General features: G+C 43.7%; 2 protein-coding genes across 4 annotated transcripts in view; one reads left to right on the plus strand and one right to left on the minus strand.

The window, feature by feature from the left end:
- The window catches only part of WWOX (WW domain containing oxidoreductase), a 474,831-nt gene extending 466,768 nt beyond the window's left edge, over nucleotides 1–8,063 (plus strand). For all 3 annotated transcript variants that reach the window (XM_021408203.1, XM_021408204.1, XM_021408205.1), the window contains one exon: nucleotides 7,003–8,063. In XM_021408203.1, coding sequence (XP_021263878.1) covers nucleotides 7,003–7,191 — 189 coding nt within the window. In that variant the 3' untranslated portion in view covers nucleotides 7,192–8,063. The remainder of the gene's footprint in view (nucleotides 1–7,002) is intronic.
- MAF (MAF bZIP transcription factor) overlaps nucleotides 8,087–25,372 on the minus strand; it is a 160,954-nt gene continuing 143,668 nt past the window's right edge. Inside the window, exon 3 of the mRNA XM_021408207.1 lies at nucleotides 8,087–8,294. The gene's annotated coding sequence lies outside the window, so the exon portion shown is untranslated. The remainder of the gene's footprint in view (nucleotides 8,295–25,372) is intronic.

The following is a 25,372-nucleotide window of genomic DNA, read 5'->3' on the forward strand; positions in this document are numbered from 1 at the left end:
CAGCAGCATCATAAGGCCAACATGATCCCAACCCCGTTTGAGGTTTTTCCCAGATCTAGGCATGAAGAGAAGCACGCAGTATCACACCGCTGCTCCGTATGTCGTGGCACAGCGAGAAGAAAGGAGCAGCAATGCTAGATGGTAGCAATTTGCATGCAGTGTTCAAAACTGCCACTTCAGTGGAGCGATGATGTCTTGAAAGTGTAAATCGGGTGTGAACAGGAGTTCAGTGGGCAGGAGAAGAGAATTCAGAAGCGATCAGTGAGGAAATGCGGTTGTCGGTAAAAGGCCGGTGAGCAGCCCATGGGGCGTGCTGCTGCTCTTCCTGCCGAAATGCTGGTTGTGCAAGGGAAAGCCATATGCTTCACTGAAGTTTTTGAAGCTTAAGATGGCTCTCTGTCAGGCTTGAAGCAATTTTCAGAAACTGATTGCGGACTTCAGTGAGAACAAAGTGAGGAATAAGGAGCTGCCTGTGGGACACAGCTCCCACCCAGGTGCTGCAGAAGGAGCAGCAGCATTGCATAAACCTATGTGTCTGCAGCTGCCTTAAACATGGGGTAGTTTCATCTGAGATGTCTGTGAATGCTGGCAGATACAATTCCAGACCCACGGGAAATGTGGGCCCTTCCGAAGGATTTCCCAAGGCAGCTCAGGTGTAAGAGCCCTGTGTTAGGCAATGTGGCATACCACCGTGGCTCTTCATAGCATCTACAAAGCGTAGGAGAGATGAACCCATTGCTCTCGCTTTCAGGGGCTGGTTATCTCTAAAGCAACCTTTTATGGAGCCCCCAGTGGTACTCTGGCTAATAGTGTTTTACCAAATTCTCACTGAGCTGGGCAAAAACGAACAGATGAGGGAGGGAGGATACCAGCATGGGGCCTGTTGTAGCAGAAAACTTCACAGGTTAAAGAAGGAAGTTTATACAACAGTGAAAAATCTGCACGATTTCAAAAGGTACTTACATTTTTATCAGCTGTTACGCCAACGTCATTTTAAATCTTCTAATCATTTTAACCATGGTTTATAATACAACACAGTGCTTTTCAACAGTAGATGTGGAAGCAGTCCATAAAGGTGAACTAGTCCTCACAACAGCCCCGTGAGGTGGGTGAACGTCAGTACGCTCCCATTTTACAGGTGGGAAGAGTGAGGTACCTGGAGTTGAAGCGACTTGTCCGAGTTCACTTGGGAAGTAAAGGCTGAAATGAGAAAACCAGCCCAGTGCTCCTGCCTTGATGTGTTGTATTTCACCTTTTCCTGTGGTGTGACTGTTGCAGACAATCAGTTTGACACTGGATGCTGGAGGTTGGAAGCTTCCAAGCCCTATCACTGCCGTAATTGAGAACATACGGGATGTTGCATAACACAAACAACATGGTGCATTATCAAAATACATTTATTACAATGGACACATTTTCTTTTGCAAAGTTAAAACCCAGAACGTAAGTTAAATATAGCTGCATATATTGAGTAGTTGAAATAATCAGTAGGTCTTAATGCCTCAGCAGTTGAAAACAAATCCTCTTTCATGAACTACTGCAGTTTCCTTACTCAAAGAATATAGCACATTTATCTTCTATAATGTATGTAAAGAACACTGTAAATGTGTAAAGGTCTTAATGACACTAAGAAAAGTTACAGCTTGAAACCAACTATGCCTTGCAAGTAGAGAAGCTGTTAGAGTTTTGAGTCTTTGTAGTTGGGAATTAATTGAAAAAGGAATACATCAGAGGAAGAAAAAGCAGACCTTATAGATTTGGGTTTATTCGTTGTATTATCTTCTAAGAGATGCTTTGCTGGTTTAAATGTGGCGCTGGGGGAAGGGGAGGTGGTTGAGAATCTCTGGTTTAGATGTGGTTCAGTGAGACCTTTGAAAAGACTGTAATTACAGAGTCAGTTCAGGTCACGTTTTCCTGCTGGCACTTGGGTGGAGATGGGACCTGAAGTCAGCTGCGCCTGATTTGTTTACTGAATCATATTTGGCAGCTCCAGAGTTTAATTTTTTTCAGTTGCAGCTATGATTTTGGTTTATCATACTCACCCAAACGAGCAAAGGCAGGTCTCGATTTCATATTTCCTTGCTGAAAAAAGCCATCAGGGAATCCAATTTTCTTACAGGAGAATAGCACGCACATACTGTGAGTGTTACTCAGAAGATAACAGTGCATCTGGGATTGCTCTGAGTAAGAGGACTGCAGCAGGAACCAATCGGTTCTCCTATAATCTCCTGTGCGAGGCTAAAACTTGCTGGAGATCCCAAATGGAAACAAGCGTATTCCTAGCACAGCTTCCTTCCAGGAGGCTGGCCAGAGCTGGAGGCTTTTTTTTTCACTCTAAACCAATAAATGACCATGGCTGAAGATAACAGGCAAACTTACCCTGCTCTAGCATGGATCTGAACCCTCGAGGTGCTTCCCAGGGGCACAGCGAAGGGTGGGAGAGCTCATGCTCTGCAATACGCAACTGTAATAAGTGGTTCCACTCTCAGTGACGCATAGGCTGTTGTGTTGAGCTGGAATTTTTGTGCTAGGGCTGTGTTCGCTTGGTCTCATAGTCCTGAGGTGGGTAACAGTAAAAGCCTGAAGAGCTGTAAGGAAGCACTTGCCTTTTTATTTCTCTGGAGCCGCTCGCTTTGAATCTGGACCTTGTCACAACTGCTCTCCTCCTGTGTCATTGTGAATTCACCTCCCTCCACTGGCCATCGTTTAAGATGCGCCGTGCTAAACTTCACCTCGGGCTACCCAGATAACGGGCCTTAATACTTAATTTTTTGTAGTAAATTGAAAAGCTCCTTTTCAGAGAAGCTGATTCCATCTGGCTGGTAGGCAATGCCCTTAACAGAGTTTAGAGTGGTCTTATTAATTTGTAGTTGATACATATACAGGTAAGTCATGGCTTTGTTTCTATTATTTATATGCTTCCTACACAAACCTGCTTCAGAACAGGGATCTAATTTTAGAAAATAAACATGCATTTGAAAGCAGACAAATCTGAAAACTAAACATTAGCTGTGTAATATGTTTTCTTATCAGGAACGTAAGTGGTATCTTAGAATACTAACAGATGCATTATATATATTAATGAGGGTTTTACCATTTGCTGTACATCAGGAACCCCTCTTCTTTTACTGTTAAGATATCCAATACTCATTTGTATTCAGTGCCGTCAGCTACAAATTGATAGCTCGCAGTTATGAAATAAACGCCTGTGAACTAGTAGCTACTTAGTACTTTTATCTCAACAAAGGATTTTGGGAGGATGGATAATTTAGATCTTTGAGCCTTGACTATAAATAAACAGCAACGGCTTTACAAATCCCACCCTGCTGCAGTTTAAGATTGTATTACAAAACTGACAAATGATTTGCAAAGGAGAATGATGAACCCTTATTACTAAGACACTCTTCAACTTAATCCAAAACAAGATTCCCGGGTAATTTTACGTACACTGGGAAGATTGATGGCGTGGTGCTTGCCTAGCAGCTTTCAGACGTTTGCCGGGATCGGAAATGGCATTGAGGCATGATTAAAGATTCAGTTGGGCTTCTCACAAATTCTTTATCCCGCGTATTCATCATCCCCACTCGCTGCCTTTGTTAGGGTTAAGGCAGCTGACCCCCAGCCCTGGTGATTAGCACCATATACAACTGACGGACATATGGAAAAAAAATGTTTAGGTTGGCCGGAGCTTTTAGCATTGTTTATTGGTTTAAATTGTTGGGAGCGGGGACGTTAATCACAATAGATCAGGGAGAGCCTGTGACAACTGACAAGCTCATTGTTTAAGACGTTTTTTAACGAAGTTGTTAACATTAATTCTTTTATATAGTACTCTAATCTTCTTCAAATTATGTTCTGACATGGCACAAACCGCTTGGCATTGAAAGTCATTCAACAGTGATTAAAGTGCTCTTTTTATCGGTTTAAGAATGTTTCATCTTGTATCAGCAGTATGGAATTGTTTACTAATTAGATTCCCTAACATCCTCTGCTGTCGTATACTGATGATATGTGAACAGGAAAGCTGATGAGCAAAAAAATTAAAACTTGTTATTAAACTGTCATAAGGCCCGGCGTATAAAGATGTCATTCAAATGACTGCGTTCAGAAGGGCTAAACAATATTTACTGAGAAACTCAGCATTTTCTCAGCCTGGCTCTGCATTGGCTCTGCAGTTATCTGCAGCCCTAGCTCTTCCTGGGGGTTGATGCCAAGTAGGGGTCAGTTGCACAAGGACCTTCCCATTTGGCACGGTCTGTATGGGCTTCCTTGGGTCCTGTTGGGATGGGGACCTCCTGACATCCCATCTGACCCAAAGCATTACTGAGTCCCCTCTGTCCTTGGGCAAGTCACTTAAGATCCTCAGATGTCTGCATTCACCAAAGGAATTTAGATTTTTATTAAATGGCTTTGGGAACCTGGGAGTTACCGTCTGTTTCTTACTTTTGTTGTCAACAAGCTCCTAGGCTCGTGGAGTTCACATTTGTCCATTATTCTCTGATATTTAAGCTTTACCCTCTGTCAACAAAGGGATAAATACGACTGCATTTCTCTTAAATAATAAAAAGACATACTTTTCTTCCTGTGTTAGAACAATTGAACATTTTTCTACCAAACCACTCAGGACACCTAGAAACACCTAGAAAGATGTAAAGATATACACAGCCAAAAAGCAAATGGCACATTGCTTACATCCAGTCCTCAGTGAAACACTGGAGGCATCACATGATAAAGTGCTTTGGGCTTCCAGCCACATAATCTTTTATCGCTTAAAGTAAATATCTTACACGCACACAGGGAAAACTGTTCTCATCTTTTGGAGTTGAAGTTGTATGAGTGTTGGAGGTATAAAGCACTGCTGTTATGCTGTTGGACATCAAGATTTGTCAAATTTGACTGATTTGAAAAGGTAAATTATTGTTTGGTTTGGATTTTGAACTGGTCTGATAAACTTTCGTTTATGAATTAGCTGAGTTCCCTTAAAGCTAGCCTGAGTTTGGCTTGGCTGGACGGATGCTTTACAGCAATAGCTTAAGGGCTCTCATTCTGCATTGAGCACTTTAATTTTACCTTTCCAATAAAAGTCCAGTTGAATTGCTTGCAAAAACTAATAATAACACTCTTTGGGGGCTTTGAATCATTCTAAACAGCTGAATACAGTGAACATACCTGTGCTGTGGAACTTTACAGGATAGTTCAAATGAGCATAGGAATGTTGTTCTCTGTTAATATTATTTTCAGTAGAACTCCCTTACATTTCTGCTACTGCCTTTAAGATACTTTATCTTTTTAAAAAATAGAGTGGTTTAATTCTATTTATTAATTATATTTATAGTGGATTGCTTTGCATTATAGTAACTTTAAAAATATTTTGGTCTGCTGATAAATATATGCCTTAACACAGACAGGTTTGGTTTACCTTGTTACGGGAGATCATTCCTAAGCTGTGGAGCCATCATTATCAGTTTAATCCCATCTTCTGAGAAAACTGCCTATCTTGCAGACAAATATGCCTTTCTTTGCCGTTACAAAATTGAGACACCTCAATTAAGGAGAATTGAGGTTTTTTTAGAAAGGCTGCCCTTGAAGGATGAGAATGCAGAATAGAGTTTTTGGAGGCTGACCCCCTAACGGCACCCTGAGTTTCCCTGACACTGAAAGGCCAGGAAAAAAAGAAAACAACTGCAGGAAAATCACAAGAAGTTGAAGCTCATTCTCTTTTCCCATTAAATTATCCTAATGTGGCAATGTCTAATTTCTCTTCGTTTACTTTTCCTATCATACTTGGCAGCTTCTTTATTCTGATTCCTATCAGCTCATAATGAGTTACCACAGAAAGGACTAAGATGTACATAAATAATCATAAGATGCCAGATAAACTATCGGTTCTAAATTAGCGTTGTGCGCAGTGTCTTGCTTTGCCCTCTCACCTATTATTTTTAATTACAGTTTACAAAGGCAGCCAGTTTCACGCTCTCTTTGCAGCTCTCTTGGCACTGTGCGTGCAGCCCCGAGTGCCCCATCCCTGGGGTGTACCCACTGCTGCCCACATGCCCTCCAGCTCCTGCTTTCTGTTGGAGACACTCACAGAAGCCCATTCATCACATAAGTTCACTTTGTGTTTAAAAAAAAATAAAAGAAGAAGGAGAAAGGGAAAAAAAAATAAAAAAAAATTCTGCTCCACAAAAGCCTCTAATCTACCTGCTCCATTTCTTAAAGCATTATAAGACACGAGAAATGGTTATTAGAGAATAAAGAAAAAAAAACACTGGAAAGGCCCATGTCTCTGCAGAACCGGCCTCTCTGCCTGCCGCAGATAAACATTCTTGCACGGCAGCGGTGACAATGCCCACAGCAAAACCGTTGATCAGAGATAGATGGGCCGGTTTGGCACAAAGCCCGATTGCACTTTACGTGATAGGTCTTAATTGGAGTGCCCAGGTTGATTTTGTACGAGAGGCTTAAAAAAAAAAAACAACCCGCCAAAATACATACACCTGTCAGCTTGCACTGCTTGTCAGGGTTAGGAAATGGATATACTCAAGGTATGGGGTGTTTGGGGTTTGGAAGGGAGCTTTTAGGTGCTGCTTTGAAACTTGGATCAACTTTTCTGGTTTTGTGGGTTTTTTTTCAGTACCCTCCCAGCCGCCAACCCAGGGTTTGTGGAAAAAGAGCAAAACAGCAGAGACTAGGGAACGAGGTTCTGGATTGTTTCTTTCACTCTAAGAGCAAAATAGAAAGGAAAAATAACTCCTCATTTGGGGGGTGTAGTAAAGAAGTGGCCGGCAGGCAGAGAGGCAGCATGTTTAGCAGTGCTTTGGTTGCAATGCTTTTACCGCTGCTCTCCTAAAGACGCACGGCTCCGACGGACTGCAACCAAATGGGCAGTGATAAACATGTCTCTATTTCTCTCAATATAAATATACATATATATATGCATGCATATACATATATATATATATAGGGTTTTTTTCAAAAATTTTTTTTTTTTTTTCATTCCAGCAACAAGGAGCCGCCACAACCGTCTACTGCGCGACGGCCGCCGAGCTGGAGGGGCTGGGCGGGATGTACTTCAACAACTGCTGCCGCTGCCTGCCCTCGGCCGAGGCTCGCAATGAGCTGACGGCCGCGGCCCTGTGGGAGCTGAGCGAGAGGCTGATCCGCGAGCAGCTTGGCAGGCGGTCCCCGTGACGGAACGCCCCGCGCGCTCGGAACCTGCCAGCGCTGGAGCCCGTCCAATCTTATCATCTAGAGGGTTTCCGTATACCTCCGATAGAGATTAACCGGTGTTAAATGAAATAATAGCAGTCACAACATAGTGAAAAATGTTAAGTACTAATGGGAAGTGGGGAATACGGCGGGTTAAAGGGACAATGCGGCTTCCTGGGGCTTAGTTAGTCGTGCTTCTCTTCTTTTGATTATAGCCTGTTCAAAGCGTAACCCAAGGAGGCATGCTTTGTGCTATTGCAGAAACGCTGTGCCACATATATTCTCTGTTGTTCTGATTAATGGGTTAGGTATGTAGCCCAATATGGGATTTCCTCTTTATTTTGATAATTACTGTCTGTTAGGCTGTAGGTATCGATTGGGATATGGTAGTGGTGTTGATTCCTTTTCCCTGCAAGGATTTTATTGGGTGTGGCAAATAAAAAGATTATTAAGGAAAGAAATCTCTCCTGCCCTTGACTGCTGGCTGCAAATACATCCATGCTATCTAAAAACAGAGGGTGCAAGAAGACTTCCGAACAGAAATGTCAAAATCACAGCTAATTAAATATTTCTTTTGTCTTAAAAGATTATAATAAAAGAAGATACTTTGTAAACCATTCCCTAATATCATAGAATTAGCAAAGATGATGTAGTCTCCTAAAGAACGCACAGGGTGTAATCAGGGAGTTAAGTGGTATTTCCATCCATTTCTCGGTTCACAGTTTTAAGGAGTTTTTTTTTTTCTTGGAAAATTCAGTTTCTCAGTTCTCCTGATACTGTATCCCAATCCACATTTCTCTATTTTTCTTTAAATTTAATAAAACAACATGCTTGCTTGAATAGTGTCACCTGAAGAGAAAGTTTGTCTCATTTCTGTAAATGTCTTAGTTAATTTTTTTTTTTTTTTTTTAGAAAAGAAAACTTGAGGAAAAATAAAGAGCTTCTCGTTGATACCAAGAGAATGCTGTTTTTTCTTGTTTCTTTCTGAGTTCTTTTTTTTTAATTTTTTATTTTATTTTGTGCTTTGTAGCTGTCTTCGTGCCAGAACGTTGTCCTAAGCCATCATCAGTCCAGCATCACATTTTCTGTGGACAGAATATAAACACATAAATAGAAGGACACATTGTTAATAGAAGCTTACATTAAATGATTATTAAATGGTTTATTGCTAACAGTCTGTCTCCTATGATTTGTCTCTTCTGGACTCAGCTGTTGCATAGGTGTTCCAATAAGGCATGCAGTCACCTGGGAGGAGCACCCCTAGCATCCTCCCATGGAAAGCCCCACTGCACTTTGGTAAGGAATGAGGATGTCACGGCTATACTTAAAAGCCATAGAGCGTTTTGACTCTAATTTTCACATTCCCAGCTAACCCTAGCTCAGTGCAAGCTCTCCTTAGATTGGCAGCATTCAGCCTCCTGTGCACATGAGGGTGGAAATCTCTGCAGGTAAGGGCTCTGTCTTTCTGTAAACTCAAATTTCTTTGCTGGGGAAGCTGGGAGCTACTGCACTCCTATCTAGGCTGAATCAGCTGACCCAGCTTTATACCACGGAAACGGGAGCTTTTACTTTCCTCCAAAGCCCTTGGCATCTTTCAACCTTCTACCCAAGTGCAGCCTCAGCTGCTGCTGACTTCCCCACTGAAGCTTGCTCGCTGACTTCCTTACCCAACGCTGCAGTCTCTCCTAAAGCAGCAATAAAAACAATATGGCCTTGCTTATATCTGCTGCACAGCCTGTGCTGCCACTGCCTTCTCTAAATAAGCAATCCTGCCCGTCATTCTTCCACTACAGCAGTCTGCTACCCTAAGGCCAGCTCTTGCTCCTGCATCGAAGCATTTGGCAGAATAAAGAAATAAAATAATGGGCTATTCCAGCAAGAGCAACGTCTCTTTTTAGCTTTTTTGGAAAGAAGGAAAAAATAAAAAGCTCTTTCTGGTCTCTTAGATCTGTTCTGTGCTGCACAGACCAGATCCTGGTATAGGGGTGATGCCTGAAAGGTTTGTTGGTGTGGGTCAAAGTGCTTGCAAGTTGAGGTGTTGGTTACAATCAAATTCCTTGGGTTGTCTGGAGTTTGTCGGGGGTGAAAAACTGATTAACTTCTATCACCTGTGCAACAGTCTTCTCAAAAGGATTGTTTTTCACACCAAAAAATGAATTACTCTCATATGCCAGTACCCCCAGCCCAGGACAGCAGGGCTGTGCACCACGACTGGCACTGCTCAGTACTTTACTTAAAGAGATTGCTGACCTTCCTTCAAAGAACACCTGGGCGCCAATTTTCTTCCCACATAGTCCCCTCTTTCAGTATTACGAGGAGAAAGCAAGCATTTTCAATGTCAGCATAGTTTTGCATTAGTACAAAAGCAAGCTGCCCAGTGACTTTATTGAGTTGATCAGTTTCTGGTCAGTAAATGCTCGCTGGCACTGATGCATTACCCTAGCTAACTAGCATGTAACCGTCCCCATTTCCTCCAGCTCAGGTAAAATCTCTCTCGTTGAGTGCTTTCTCACTCTCTTTTGTTTTCTTCCTTTTTCTTTTTCCCTCTTTTTCATCCCTTTCTCTGTCCTCGTCTTTTGTCTCTCGCACTCCTACACAGAGATAGCCAGCAAAAAAAAAAAAAAAAAAAAAAAACCCGACCTTGCATTTTTTTTCATTTTCATTCCAAATAAAAAATGGCACAAAGCTGCAGAGCATTTGCTTCTATTAGAAACACTTGTGAAAATAATTTTTTACACTCAGCTTGGTTTCAGAGCAGGAGGGATGTGCAGGACATTAAAAAGGAAAAGCAATTGAAAAGAAACAGACTCCAAACCCTCCATTTTAATATCCTAGATGTGCCTAAGTAAGTCATTGGCTTTCAAATATATTTTGGTGTAAAATTTGGCACATTTACAGCTAGTCAGATTTATTTATTTGACTGGCTTACATTTTTCCGGTTGATTTACCTGAGGCAATGTCTGTGTGAATCACTCCACAAAGCATTGACTCCGGTGTTCATTAAAGGTAGTTTAGTGATTCTGTGTCTGATATTAAAGCGAACCCATTAACCTTAACTAGTATCATATCAGCAAAACAAAAATAACTGGATAAAGCAAAAGAGAGCGTGTATTTATAGTTCTTGGAAAAGATCCAGTCAACTTGCATCAAGCCCCTAACACTCCTATGGTTATCCCCAAAATGGTGATTTTTTTTTTGTCCCTGTCTGTATAGGTGCCATGGGTTTTGTCAAGCCCATGTTTATGAACAAACTCCCAAAGCTCCTAAGCGAATGGAGGTGTTCTCCATGCTGTGGGCATGGATGCCCAGGAAGGAGCTGACTACGGGGACCCTCACATGCAAAACCAGATAGAGAGGAACCAGCAAAAAACCATGCCAAGTCTTTGCTTTTTTTTTTTTTTTTTTCATTCTCTTTTGACATCTGGAAGACAAATTTCAGATATTTTCGGAGCAGGTAGGTATTTTTATTATTAAAGAAAGTCTTTCCAGCAACACTGCAATAATTTGACTTACATCAAGGTTGAATAACTCCTTGTCAGGTGTTAAGCTCATGACCTTTCAAGCCAAACACACTTATACTAACCAGTTTACCATTGGAACGATCAATATCTTGTAAGTGAGAAAGTCTAGACAGATCTTATTTTGTCCTTTGGTATCACTTGTGGCTTTGGAATTGATCATTATATGCAGCTGGGGAAAAAATGCCTATACATTTCATGCTCTGTATTTATCTTGACAAGGTTCTCTAGGATTATATTTTCATAATCTGAATGGCAGTGGAACAGCTGCTCAAACTGTGCAAGTCCTTCTTATCAGGCTGAATTTAAGCTACGGTAATTACTCTTTCTCCTTATGTATTTCTTTTTTAAACAAGCGTGTACCATACTTTAAAATATATGGTGAGGGACGGCAGGGGGGCATGCAGAGAAGCTTGGAAAATGCTGCTAGAATTTGACAGATTTCTTTCCATCCAGAGTGGCTGATTCGGGCTTGTGTTTTGTTCTCAACGTAAGCCGGCATCTGAAGCTCCGATCCCAGCCTATGTGAGGCATACACAGTGTTATTAACAAACCTGTCAGAGCCAGGGTGCCCTGAGTCTGAAGGCAGGTTGGGAAAACCAGCCCAGCTGGTGGTAAGACCAGTGCCTTACAGTTTGGTGGTGGCATGGGACTGGGGTTGCAAAGATCTTCCTAAACATCTGAGTTTATGCCCTCAGCCTTTTGAGCCTGTGGCTGGCCTTCAGCATAGTTTCGGCCAACGGATAAGGGCCCCAAAGGCACTCAGCCTGAGCTCAGTCTGGCTTGAAACTCTCTGAGCAATGAGCTGCTCCCTCAGCCCAAATGGAAAACAGACCCCAGCACAAGACCAATCCTATCCATACAGTTTTTCCCATCCTGCAAACCTTTAGGAGAGGCGGTGGCAGGCTGATTTCCTACAGTGCTAACCATGTTATTTACTGGATGCCTGCTCTGGGCTGTGCTTTTTCGTCTCTCTCCAACCCCTGTTGCCTTTGCAGAGCACTTTCCAACGGGTGTTTGGTGAATTAGCTTCGTGCTTTAAAAGAGAAGATTGCTCTGGCAGAGAATAGCGTAGTTGTAAAAGTGTCAAGGTGTTATGAATGTCCTGATGATAGAGCCCAGTTGTTATCTGCTGGGTAGTGAGGGAGGATAGCTAATGATGTGCAGCATGTAAACCGTTTGTTGCTCTAATCCATCTGTGTGGAGAGGAGTGAAAAAGAGGGGCGAAATCCTGGGAAAATTACTTGGACAGCTGGAGATAAAGTGTGCACTGATGGAGTCATCCAGAGGTAGCTGTCAACATGAGCTGTGTTTGCATATAATCCAAGCAATGCACAATGATTCCTTTCGGTGTGTTTTTTATGGGGTTGGGGGGGGGGGGGTTCATGTGTCTGCACACAGATCTTAATTGCTCTCCAGTATCTCTTACCAACTGGGCTCCAGTTCTACATGAGGAATGTGATTTTAATCAATTCATGGCTGGGTGGTGGAGAGAAGTACCACAAACAGACCAAAGCAAGACATACAGATCCCTTTGGAGGACCTGATTTAAATGAGAAGCAATCATTTTATTAATTCTGCTGTGTTTTATAGACCTTTTATATGGAACATTACCCATACAACTTCACTATCTAATTAAAAAGGGCTCTTATCAATTTGCTGGGCAGTTGCTTATGCAAAAAAAAAGGGAGAGGAAGAAATAATATTACATATTTTTTTTTAATCCAAGAAAATCATTTGTCTTAAGGGGGTACAGAGCAAATCGCCAAATGCATAATGAGACTGCTATGGCTGGTAATCGTCGCTCTGTTGAAGGAACTGTTACAAAAACTGAACATTAGCCAACACTTTGGGAAGGAGGCTTGCACCATGCAGGTCTGGTGCAGCACATGGGTGGGTGAGCAGCCTGAAGGAAGGGCAGTTCCCATGCTACGGAAAGCACAGGATCGTAGAATCACAGAATGGCCTGGGTTGGAAGGGACTTTACAGATTGTAGAATCATGGGATCATTAAGGTTGGAAAAGACCACTATGACAGTCTACTCCAGCCCCAACCCACCCCCACCATGCCCACAAAACCATGTGCCTCAGTGCCACATCTCCACGGTTCTTGAACACCTCCAGGGACAAAGACACCCCCACCTCCCTGTGCAGCCTGTGCCAATGTATCACCACTCCTTCTGAGAAGAAATGTTTCCTGATATCCAACCTGAACCTACTCTGGTGCAACGTAAGGCCATTCCCTCTCATCCTATCGCTGTAACCTGGGAGAAGAGGCTGACCCCCATCCTCACTTCAGCCTCCTTTCAGGGAGTTGTAGAGAGTGATTAGGTCTCTCCTGAGCCTCCTCTTCTCTGGGCTGAACCTTCCCAGTTCCCTCAGCCACTCTTTGTATGACATGTGCTCTAGACCCTGCACCAGCTTTGTTGTCCTTCTCTGGGCACACTCCAGCGCCAGTTCCAACCTCCAGCCACAGACAGAATTGCACCTTACTGTGGTATTTCTACCCAGTTTATGTATGGGATGCGGTGAAGCCATCCCAACCCCATGCAAGACAGCAGCACAAGAAACCAGGCAGGAAGGATGGGAGAAAAATACCTCCTGCTCCCCCTACCCCTCCGTAAACTGGTGCTTTATGTGGCGTATTGGATTTTACAAGCGAGGAGCCTGCAGGGAGCTGCCTGCCGAGCACACAGTTAGCAGTGATTGAACAGCCGCGTTTGAGCATTTTGACTTAAATCCAGTGTAAACTTCTAAGCGAGCTGCTGGCCCAGCCATGTCTCTGGTGGGTGGCCGCCAGCCGAGCATGGCAGCCCACAGCCCGGCACACGGTCACGGCTCAAACGGAGCCCGAAAGGTCGTTTCAATGGCTCCTGGTTTGCTCTCCTCCCTCCCAGGGAAGGCTCCGTTGCTCCCCGCTCCCTCTCTGGCTGGAGCCAGGGCTGATCCCATTCTATGCACCCGCACTACAAACACACCGGGAGTATTTTCCTTCCAGCAAAGCTGCTCCTTTAATCTTTATGAGCAGGAGAAATTCATGCATTACAGAGGCGCAAAAATGAGAAGGGAAGGGCGGGTGGGAATAGTTGCATTAGAATTAAGCACTGTTTTTAATATGACACCTGTCAGACTTATTGTTAAAAATATGGAGAAACGCTCCCTTCAGAAATAATAACTCCGCAGCGAGGTTGGTTACAACATGGTGAGCCCTGTCAACAGTCGTAATTAGGAGCTGTTTACCAGCAGCACTGGGGCTGCACGGACACCCCGTGGTGCTCTGAGGGCCAAGGGATAACCCTGCACTGGGACTTGCACTGTGGCCCCACCACCACATTATTTCCCCAATGGCACCGTTGCCCCCACCACTATATTACTTCCCCAGTGACACAACTGCCCCTGCCAACATTTTGCTTCCCCATTGACACCATTGCCCCCACCACCACATTTTTTCCCCAGTGACACCAGTGTCCTCGCCATCACGTTGTTTCCCCATTGACACCATTGCCCCCACCACCACATTGCTTCCCCAATCGCCCAGTGGGGACGAAGCACTGTCACCAGGTTGAGGCTGCTAAACAACTTAAGGATCGATTTACGGCGGGGTGGTGGGGAGGGGAGAAGGGCAGGGAAAGGGAAACCATGCATTAGAGAGCTGTCGGGGAGCCAGTGTTCCCCACAGCTGCTGTTGGGAGCACCCTTGGCCGCTGCAATTAGCGGAGCGTGCCCCAGCCCAGCAGCCGCCTCCTGCCGCTGCGGGCGTTATTTGGGAGGCACTGAGCGCGCGGTTACGCTCTGACCGCAAAATTAATTTCATTTATGCCTTCAGCCAGATTTCAAAGCCGGGCTCTGGAGACGCAGGATAAATTAATTTATTAAAAAGCAATAGCTTGATAATGCACATGATGATAGAATAAATGAATCTGTTCAATATCTTATAAAACAGTTGGCAATCACATAATAGAGCATTCATTGTCAATTTAGTAGCTTGTCTCATTATACTCTGCAAATAGTAGTAAAATGGTGTATTATTCATGAACCAACATGCTTTAATTACTTTTAGAGCGCATTTATTTTTTCAAATGTAATATGAGTTAGATTCATCTATAACTGTAACCCAGCTGATGAATCCTGCAGCAGTAACACAGACTGGAAGAGACATTTTATGAGCGCAGTGATCAGGTTCTGGGAAGTTTGTAGCATTTCTGTATGCTACAAAAGCATCACCTAAAATGCCAGCCTCAGACATCATCCCAAAGTTGGATTACAGATGGTAATAATTTAATAAGTATGACATTATGATCTGATGATATCGTTAGCTGTAATTGTACGTTTCATCATTTGCTAGTTGTTGTGGTTTTTTTTTTTCCCCTGCCATAAAGCAAATCCCCAAATCGAATACTGTTTGTTTGCTGGCTTTGCAAACAGAAATCATCTCGTTACCACTCCTTCCCTCTTGGCTCTCCCATCCCACACTTCCCACCAGCTTGATTTGCTATGAAGGTCTCACATGCATGCAGCCAAGGTCAGTGAAAGTCCACTGCTCATTTCAATTAAAACATTTGCAGGGATTTATAAGTAAAAAACCGATCTTGCCTATAATAGCTGGTTTCCTAAAGTCAGTCTTGCCACTCCTAAGTATAATGTTGCAGCACATTGTTGATTTCTATGTACACAGATAAAAAGAACACTGTAAAATAAGATGACCTAAAAATGCAATTAAAGTGTAAATCTTTACACCCATTAACATTTAGGGTCCATTAGATCGCTTTGTCTTTTACAATATTAAATGCTAAGATGTTTTGCTTTTGTTCTATAACAGTATATTTTAGTTCTATTTATAATACAAATGTAATTTAACTCCTAATAAATCTTGGGTTTAATTGGTTATTAAATATGTGCTACCACATCGTAAATTTCAACTATGGAATTTCTTTTTCTTCCCATTCATCTCTATGGCTTTGTGTTCTGGGGTCAGATACTGCGTTTCGCTGTGCCGTGTGAACCACCATAAATATGTGAGCATCTCCCCTAGAACACAAATGAGTGGCATCACCCAAAGGCTGAGCCCTGTGGTGGGTGCCATGGGGGGACAGAGCTGATGCATCCATGGGAGACAAACACGGCCCTGCCCTGGCTTAGAGTCCAGACTTTGTGGGACTTCAGAGGGTGCTCTGCCCAAGGGGAAATATTTATTTATAATATTTATCTCCTGCCCCTGCAAAGTGATCTGAAGTGAATGCATTGACATGAGACACAACCACGTAGCCCCATCATGGGGTCTGTCCTCAGGTGGGAGCTGTGGCTGTGGCTCTGGAGCTGATAAAGGTTGCAGAGGACATAAATCAAGGCCAGGTTTCACCCATTCGTCCTTGATGTTATCTTCTGTGCTGAAAGATGTCCAAGCCCTGGCTGCACAGTTATGGCCCCTTTCCTCAGGCCTCAGTAAGCACAATTTAGACTCGTTTTTATTGGTCACTGAGGATGAGTTTCAAAGGTTTTTTAGACTCAAGAACTGGGGTAATAGCATTGTGAGGGCATGGCCCAGTTTCCTTTGTAATCCTGCTTTCAGTTCCCAATAGTAACCTGAAGCCATGACTGCTTAATCCTTAATTCCTGCCACAATTAACATCTCACATTCAGGAGGCCTTCTCTGAGCTTCAGAAGGCAATCTGTCTCAGTGAGGTCAACCCAAGCCGGGCTCTTTGCTAAATGGGGTGGGATCCTCTCCTGCTCAGATGCAGCAGCCCCTCATTTTGGGGGCCATAAACAGAGGGGCTGGTACTGCCATGCAATTAGCGCTGACGAGGAATGCAAGCACACACACTCATAAGCTACTAATGAACTATTTGAGCAATTCTACGGGTGTTTAGATAAGGCTGAGACAGCATCCTCAGACACACAACTCTCCCTGTCCAGGTATTCCCAAGGAGACTGTAAGAAAAGCAAGATTTCGTTATGTAAATGCAGCCCAGCCTGAGAGACCTGTGTTTTTCTGCCATCACCGCAGTGGGCTCGAGGCTGTGCCACATGCCTGTGGAGGGCCAGGAGAGTTTATCCCATCAGTCAGCCCAGCGGGCAGGCTGCATTGCCTCAGGAACTACAGTGCCCATTGGGGGTACAGAACACGCTCACCCCAAAACTTCAATGCCATGAACCAGGGAGAGATGAGCACAGCTTGGGATTCAGGATAAGTTAAAGATTTCTATACATGCACTGATTATTTCACTCTGTAAATTGCATAGGAACCACTTGAATCGGGCAGACTTTAACACACCCAGACAACAAACACCTCCATTTGTTTTAAAATAAATTAAAACCACAGATCGAAAACTGCACCTGTGATGATCAGCTGAACTACACTTCAAACACCTTCCATTGGCAAATCTGCTTTCACTGTTGGTCATCTAAATATTTGTTTCTGTTCCATGAACAAGTAGAAATTAAAAAAAAAAAAAGTAATATATTTTTTTTCCAGGGCACCAGACACAGTTTTTGCCTCACTGGTCATATTGGCTGATAAATCCATATGTTTACTGCACTTTGAATGAAATACAATAGTTCCACTTGAATAACCTGATTAGTCTTAATTTCCTAATTTTTTATATTAGTGCCCTGGTTCTTGGACTCTTTGGTGATTTACAGTACTCAAACACTTTCCCTAGTTGCAGAGCAATTGTTCCCATGGATGCCGCTGCTCCTGAATGACATATTTTGTATAGAGACTCACCTACAGGCACAGCCTCTCTCCCTCTCTGAATTACACATGTATATGTATATACATGTATGGATTCGTAAAGGTATATATATATACTGCATGCAATCATATAAACTTCCACACTTTATGATTGTCTTTAAAATGCTTTTGTTCCCCCCCACCCACCATGTCAGCATTTTGAATCCCCTGGAAACAGAGAATTGCTGAATCATTGGAACATCGTTCTGGGTTTGACCCTTTCCTACCCTGGCCACTGCAGCCCATGCTTTTTGGGCTTTCCGAAGAGTCTTCCATGTTCAAGCTAAGAAGAGCTTGAAGATTAACACAGTTGTAACAGGAAATAAAAAAATGCAATTGAGCACTTGAGCGGAGCAGAGCTCAGGTCAGGTACTCAGCACTGGATCTGTTCCAGTTTGCTTTGTAGCATCAGTTCATGTGCGTGGATTTGAGAATAAATGCAATAAGAAATGGATTTCCCAAATAACTCTGAAAAGAACCCATTCTTGGTAAATCTACAACCACAGTTCCACTGTCTGGAATCACATCTGTGGCCATCACAAAACTTGCTTGCTAACCACTGCCTTAAATTATGTGTCTCACATATCACTGTGCATTTTTCATGGCTTGTTAAAATACAAAATACAGACAGGAACTCCTACAGCCATCAGGAAAGTTAAGTTTTCAGCTTTGTTGACTGTGGTAAGCAAACAGTCAATGACTTCAGCTTTCTGAATTTTGGACATCTGAAAGCATCTGCGAAAGATCATAAATGAAACAAAAAGTTCCATAACGCTGGAAACTGCTTCACTTGCTTTAAAATGTTCGCTGAAGCAACAAGAATATCTTCAAATCCTCCTTAAAATTCGCTCTTGGCTCCCGATATCTGCTAACATATTTGATATATGCTCTCTACTGACCCTGTGTGCGTCTGGAGGTCAGTGCTCCAGCGTTCCCGGCTATCTCTGCTGTCCCTCAAACACTTTCTCTCCAAACCCCTTCCTCCTTTCCTTGCCAACAACAACATTTGCAGCCCTCACGCCTCCAGCAGTTTGCTCTATGGGACAGAACGGTCCCTGTGCGGGGCAGCACGCAGTGCCCCTGCAGTGGGAGGGTGGGTGCCTTGAGGCGATCACAGGCCAGGATGGGCTTTCTCCTTCTCCTATCACTGCTGCTGGAGCTGATACCTACATCTAAACCCAAGCATATGCCATCAATGAAGCTCTCATCTTCATTGATCTTCCCGAGCACATCAACCTGTCTCTCTAAATCTGCTCTCTGATTTTTCAAGTAATAGAAGGAAACTCTCTGGATAACCACATAATCACCTCCTTTTGGCTCCTGGTCAGGCTGCCTTGCTCTTTCTTGCTCACTCTGTTTTCTGAATGGGGATGGTGATACAAAACAGCCTTCCCATTTCAGCCTTCTGCAGGGCACTCTGGGTGCCCAACAGACCCTCTCAGCTTCCAGCACTTTGAAGATGAGTGAACGATGTTCCGCTGAGCTCCTACTGTCCGTAAGCTCCCAATTAGGCAGAGCCAGCAACCAGAGAGAAAACTCTGGCTCTGGTGAAATTCTCAGTAAAACAAACTCAGGAACTCAGGTTATTTATAGAATTATTAAACTGTTTGAGTTGGAAGGGACCCTGAAAGACCATCTGGTCCAAATTCCTTGCAGTGAACAAGGACACCTGCAGCTCCATCGGGTGCTCACAGCCTGTTTAGCCTGATCTTGAGTGTCTCGAGGGATGGGGCATCCATCACCTCTCTGGGCAACCTGCGCCAGTGCCTCACCACCCTGATTATAAAAAACTTCTTCCTTATATCCATGCATTCTCACATGTACAAGTGATGGCGAGCTAGAGATGCAGGCAGGGGAGATGCCAGGTATCGCAGTCCTTATCAGGGCTCAGACACCCGTAGAATGACTCTCTAATTGCTGTGGGACTGCAGGGTAATTATTATATAATTATATATGGTTATTTATATGAGGGGAAGAGGTCAAATTTAGCACATTATCATCAATTCACAAATCAGGAGCTTTATTTTAAAATCTTTGACTGGGTGGCCTTTGATCTTTGAACTGTTTGGTAACTTCAAGCATCATTACCCCATAATGTGCCAGAATGTGCAATTAGTGTGAGCACAGTTACATACGGTGTGATATTTGTAACGCGTTTAATACGACCATCCTGTAGATTTATACGCTCTGAATAACAATGAAATCCAGGTTTAATTATTGATTTAAAAAAATGCTTTTAATATTCTGATACTGATGCAGCTAAACATCAAACAGCGTAAATATAACATGAAACTGTACAGCTATTAGGCTAAAATGTGACGTTATCCATCCATCTTCGCTTTTTCCATTGCACCTACCAGCGTAGCACGCCAGCGATATGATTTATTTATTGTGCTTATTTAGAATTAAATAATAAATAAAAAGACTCCCACGCAAGGCTCCAGAAACCCTACAGCACCATTAGCAATGCGACGCAGCCCCCGCCACACTAAGGAGCCTTACAGCAGGAATTCAGCCCAGAAATGCCTTACAGAGCTGGGAGCAGCCCTAAAGCAGGTGGGAGATGCCCATCGGTGGGCATTTCTTGATGTAATTGATTCACTCTTCCTGACCCCATGCAGCAAAGTGCTTCAGCATGGGCTTGACTGAGTGCATTACGGCCTGACCAGGTTATTTATGGCCTTGGGAAAGATGCTTTTCTGCCACCGTGCTCAGCATGGAGTGGGACTCTGATGTCTGACACTGAATGTTGTGTGTAAGAGAAAGTGGGCGCCTTTATTTTTATCTGTCTATCTAGGTATAAAATTGTCATCAACTCTTTGTTTTATTTTATTTTTCATATGGTTTTTGACTGTTGTTTGTCACAGCCAGCAAAATAACTGAACAGATAATTTCTTCTCGAGTGAAATGAAATGGAAATAGCAGCTGTCTACAAAAATCAATTTAGAAACTACCTATGTATTTTTGGGCTCAGACAATAGGTATTTCCGAAACCATGCCTTCAAAAACCCTTTGAGTGTAAAACGAAGAAGGAAAAAAAACACAACAACAACTGGATGTGAGCTATCAGCCATCAATCAGAGAAACTCACTCAGGCTCAGATGCATGAGCCAAAATGAACTTCAGCCTGAAATGGATGTGAGACAGTCTGCGTTGTTTGATTTGCTTGGGTTACTTCATTATTAATCTCTTTGCTTCCATTTACTATAATGATCATGGCCAAGAAAGTCTCTTTTATGAAGACCACTTTTTTTTTTTTTTTTAAAGAATGGTTTTAGGCTGCAGCTGAAGCCCACTCTGCACTGCTTCTCCTTATGTCTACCAGCAATAGGGGTTTGTTGGAGCAGGCGCTGGGCTGGTGGGTCTGCCTTCACCTCTGGGAAGGTGGAGGATGGATTTGCTTGCAGCTCAATTTGTCCCATCACTGCTCCAGCACAGCCCTGTCCTGTTCCCCCCTTCAATAAAACTCCATCAGCAGAGTGGATTTTCCTAAATGAGAGACACCTAATTAGTAGCTCATCATAGACTTGCTGATCAGATGGATTTTCAGCCCTTTGTTTATTACCTGGCATATGCATCTGTAGCACATTTTTGCAAGTAAATATACACATTTCATTAAAAACACCATCTCCTATGCTGCTTCCATTGCTTTGTTCTTGTAAGTGTTCTTATTTATTCCCTCAACCAAAAGAGAAACAAAATCACTTTCATTATTATATTACTGTAATTTCAACTCGTTAATGAACGATTCACTGGTGGTGTATTTACAACCTGGAGTGAGTGCTCACAGCAGTGGGTGAGGCACTGCCTATCTCTCTGCACTGCGTGGTCAGTGAAAGCAGCATAGGTCTGGGTGCATGGGGCATGGGCTGAGCCCCCACAGAAAGGCAAAGGGAGTGCTCTGCCCAAAGCCACACACAGTGCACCCGCAGGGTCAGGATGAGACCCTAGGAGATTTTGTTTCAGTCTCTCTTCCAAATGCCATCAATACTTCCCTACAGAAACACGATGAAGTCTCGCAGGGCATCTCAGACTGTAGAGCTGCGTGCTGCTATTTTGCAAAATTAGGGATACATAAATACCACTGGCACTGCAACGCAGGGGGTGCTCACACAGTGTTACATCTGCCATCAGGTTTTGTAGTTTAAGTTTAGAAACAGTTCTTTCTCTTTCTCTGACCTGGCAGCTCCTCCTGCCTTCCTTTCCCAAGACTGCAAAATGTGCTCAGTCTCTTAAGTTACAGAAGCAACATCTACAGCAAAACATTGCTGCCGCAATGGCTGGAGGCATCCAGCTCCCTCCTGCACGCTCTTTTCAACCCAGGTGTGAAGACCCTTATCAGCATTCCTATCCTATTATTTTGCTTCCTGAGAAACCCAAAAGACTCTTTGCTTAAGCACACAGTGAGCGGTGTGTACCCCCCTGCTGCCCTTGTACTCGGGGTGCTCTGCTGCAGGAGCAGGGGCACAGCTCAGCAAAACAGCATTAGGGTTGGAAGGAACAGCCAACTGCACTGCTGTAGAGCTGTACCACCCAGTCAGGCAAAGGGACATGAAACTAAGGATGCTTCCAGAGAAGGGAGTGTGACTTTCATTAACAGTGCTACATGGAGAAAGTGCACAAATGTGCTGGAGCCCCGTGCGCCCCTTAAAGCCTCCAAGAAGGGGTTGGCTTTAGCTTTAGTTATTGTACTTTTTTCCCCTTTGATTCATGGCTCTGGCAAAGCCTTGCAGCAGAGCCTTCTGCTCCCAGGAAGCTGAACAGCCTGCCTAGCACACTCCACATAGGCCGTAATGGGCATCTTACAGTGTAAGATTGACAAGCTCCCAGAAAGGGACTGGCTCGTTTAAGAACAGGCCATTACACACAGACATCAGGAAAAGCGGGAGGAAGAGAAATAGTTTAAGTATTGCTAAGCACCATCCCTGATGGGGAAGGAAGTGCCTACCAGCCACTGGCTGAAATTGCAGCTCTACCATTTGGTGCTCCGTTTCGTAGGTTTTAACTGAGCGTTAACATTCATTGCGTAATTGAACATCTCGTTCACTTCATTAGCTGATGGCTGTGCGGTGCTGTCAATGTGCAAAGTGCTAGCCAGGTGCTAAGTATCATAATTATTTGTTTCCTCCCCAGCATTTACACTGTTGGCAATTCCTGATTGTGGCAGTGGAGGCAGCTTGCTCTGGATGGGAATGGCGAGCGTGGTGTCAGCAGGCACTGCACACAGAGACACACATGGCCACAACAGAGCATTGTGAGCAGCCCGACCAACATTTCTCATTGCCTGGGCTATGGGCTAGGGCTGGCCCAGCACTGTGGTGAACATGGAGAAGACCACGCCTGCCTTCTGGGAACACCAGTGCTGCAAACTGTGGTGGCCCTCTCTTGTTTCTTCCATTCTAAACACAGAGCCAACCAGGAACTATGAAATCACAGGATCATAGAATCATTAAGGTTGGAAGAGATCATCTACTGTAACTGTCAACCCATCCCCACCATGCCCATTAACCACATCCTTCAGTGCCACACGTTTCTTGAGTACCTCCAGGGACAGTGACTCCATCCCTTCCCTGGGCAGCTTGTTCCAAAGCCTGACCACTCTTCCTGAGAAGAAATATTTTCAAATATCCAACCTGACTTTGCCCCACTCTTCTCCAGACCTGCTCAGTACAGCTCACAAAGGGTTCAAATGCAGAGAGCCGCCTTTGAGACATTTCAATGCCCTGATGGCCAAAGCCCAATGCCACCACCCACCCACCAGCACAGCCCTTGCTCCAGGTGCTTGGTGATGGCACTAGGTAACTGGTTCCCATTGCAGGGAGCACCTGAAATAAGCAGATCTACAAATTTTCCTCCTGTCTTTGCTTGTATTTAACTTGGATGCTGACCCAAAGAGTGCTAATTAGCTGGATTCAAAACCAAGCTTAAAAAATGGTAATGAGTTTACTGATTATCAGATATGAAAATAAGGTCAGTCAAAAACATATCAGTGCTTTAATTAAACCTCAGTGAACTTCAGAGAGCGAGATGGAATGACTGCTAATGGCTCCTATTTTTGCTAAACTTCCCTTCTGTGGCCTGTTACTTCAAGGGAGGGACTGTCCCCGTTTGTCACACTTCCGCTCATGCAAATTGCCTAAGCGAGACCAGTACTCGCTCACCTACAAAGCTCAGCAGGATGGAGGGGAGGCAGTCAGGCTGTTCCTTGTGCCCACAGACAGACCTACTTTTTATTTCAGGGCAAGCCATTGTCAGCCAGCAGCACATCTTTGATTTTTTTTTGCTTCTGCATGCTGATTTGCTTTGCATACACAATGTCTCACTCCATGCAGCTGATTTGTATTTTTGTCCAGGCTGCAACTACCACCAAACTCATATAAGTGTGCTTCTGCTGCAGGCAAATGAAGGGTCTGGGAAGTGCCAGACTGGATCAGACTGATGGTTCACCCAGCCCAGCTGCAAATGCCCAGAGGAGTACTGAGGGAGGAGGGACAAGGAGCGGTGCTGGAGGGAAGGGCTTTTCCTCCAAACCCCTCCTTGTCTTGTGGGAATGGTCCTTCTGGAACGTCTCCAGTGCATTTAATATCCCACATGAATTTCATCAAGCTTTTTTGAACCTGTTTATACTTTTAGCTTCTATGACTTCTTGTGCCAATGCTCTTACTCTTTCTTTTTCTTTCTTTCTTTCTTTCTTTTTTCTTTTTTTTTTCAGGAGCAAAATATATACACCAGCAATACAACAAATGAGTTTGGTTAGTTTTGCTTTTTGTTTGCTTTCAGCTTCTCTCCCATTAATTCTGGAGTTCTGGCAGAAGATCAGGCAGCTCTGGACTCTCTGCACTGGGCCACACAACAGGAGAGCTTTCTGCAGAACAAAGCCCTCTTTCCAGTGTTTCCACCAGAGCACAGAATCACAGAATCATTAAGGTTGGAAAAGACCACTAAGATCACCTAGTCCAACTGTCAGCCCATCACTGCCATGCCCACTAAACCACGTCACTTAACACATCTGTGGGTATTCCTGTTTAATCTTTGTCCTACTTCCTGCCTGTTGGTGAGTGTGTCCTTCATGACAGCACATTAGTAATCTGTCATTTGCCTGCACGTGCAAAATACCCAACCCACGGTTGCAAATGGCAAGCCACAAGCAGTGGGATGAGACCACCAACTTCTAGGTCAATGTCAGGCACATGTAATGGCTGAGCACAACTTAAAGAGAGGATTCAATCTCGTCCTTCTCTGGTCACTTATGTAATAATTTACCCTTGGGAAAAATAAGTGTGAAACACTCCTTATAACCTGGCAGCATTCTTTGGTAACTTTTTTTCAAACACACAAATGGTCAGTAACCAGCACAAGTGTGGGAAAAGACATATATATATATGTGTGTGTGTTCTGTGAATGGTTAATAAACTCTCATACACGTTAGGAAGTGAAATGAAGTAGAGTAACTCCTCCAAAACCATGTGCCATGCTGTCAGTCCATTAGGAAAACACACACTGAGAAGCTTTTTAAGAGCAGGCTATTCATTTTTCACTCCCACCATTCAGCAAGCTAATCTGCAAGTGTATTTACAATATTGCATGTTAAACATGGAGCTATAATAACAAATTCATAGCATGAAAGGTTTGAAGTGATAATTAATGTGCCAGAGCGAGAGGCTCTTCTCCAGCCTAAGCACCATGATGAACAAAAATAAAGGCAGGGCACCCAAAGGGACTGGGTTATAACAAAGAGGGTTTTTGCTCAAATACATGTTTTCCTCCTTGGAAACATGATTTTCTTTTCCTCAGATCACACCAGAGAAATTAAGTAGCTGCATGTTGAAACTGCTGGAGGACCTCAAATTGGGGTGAAGGCAGCCAAGGAGATGGGCCCTGCTGTGCCCTGCAAAGTACACTGTGCCAGGCCA

The sequence above is a fragment of the Numida meleagris genome, chromosome 10 (assembly GCF_002078875.1).
Source record: "Numida meleagris isolate 19003 breed g44 Domestic line chromosome 10, NumMel1.0, whole genome shotgun sequence".
NCBI lineage: Eukaryota > Metazoa > Chordata > Aves > Galliformes > Numididae > Numida > Numida meleagris.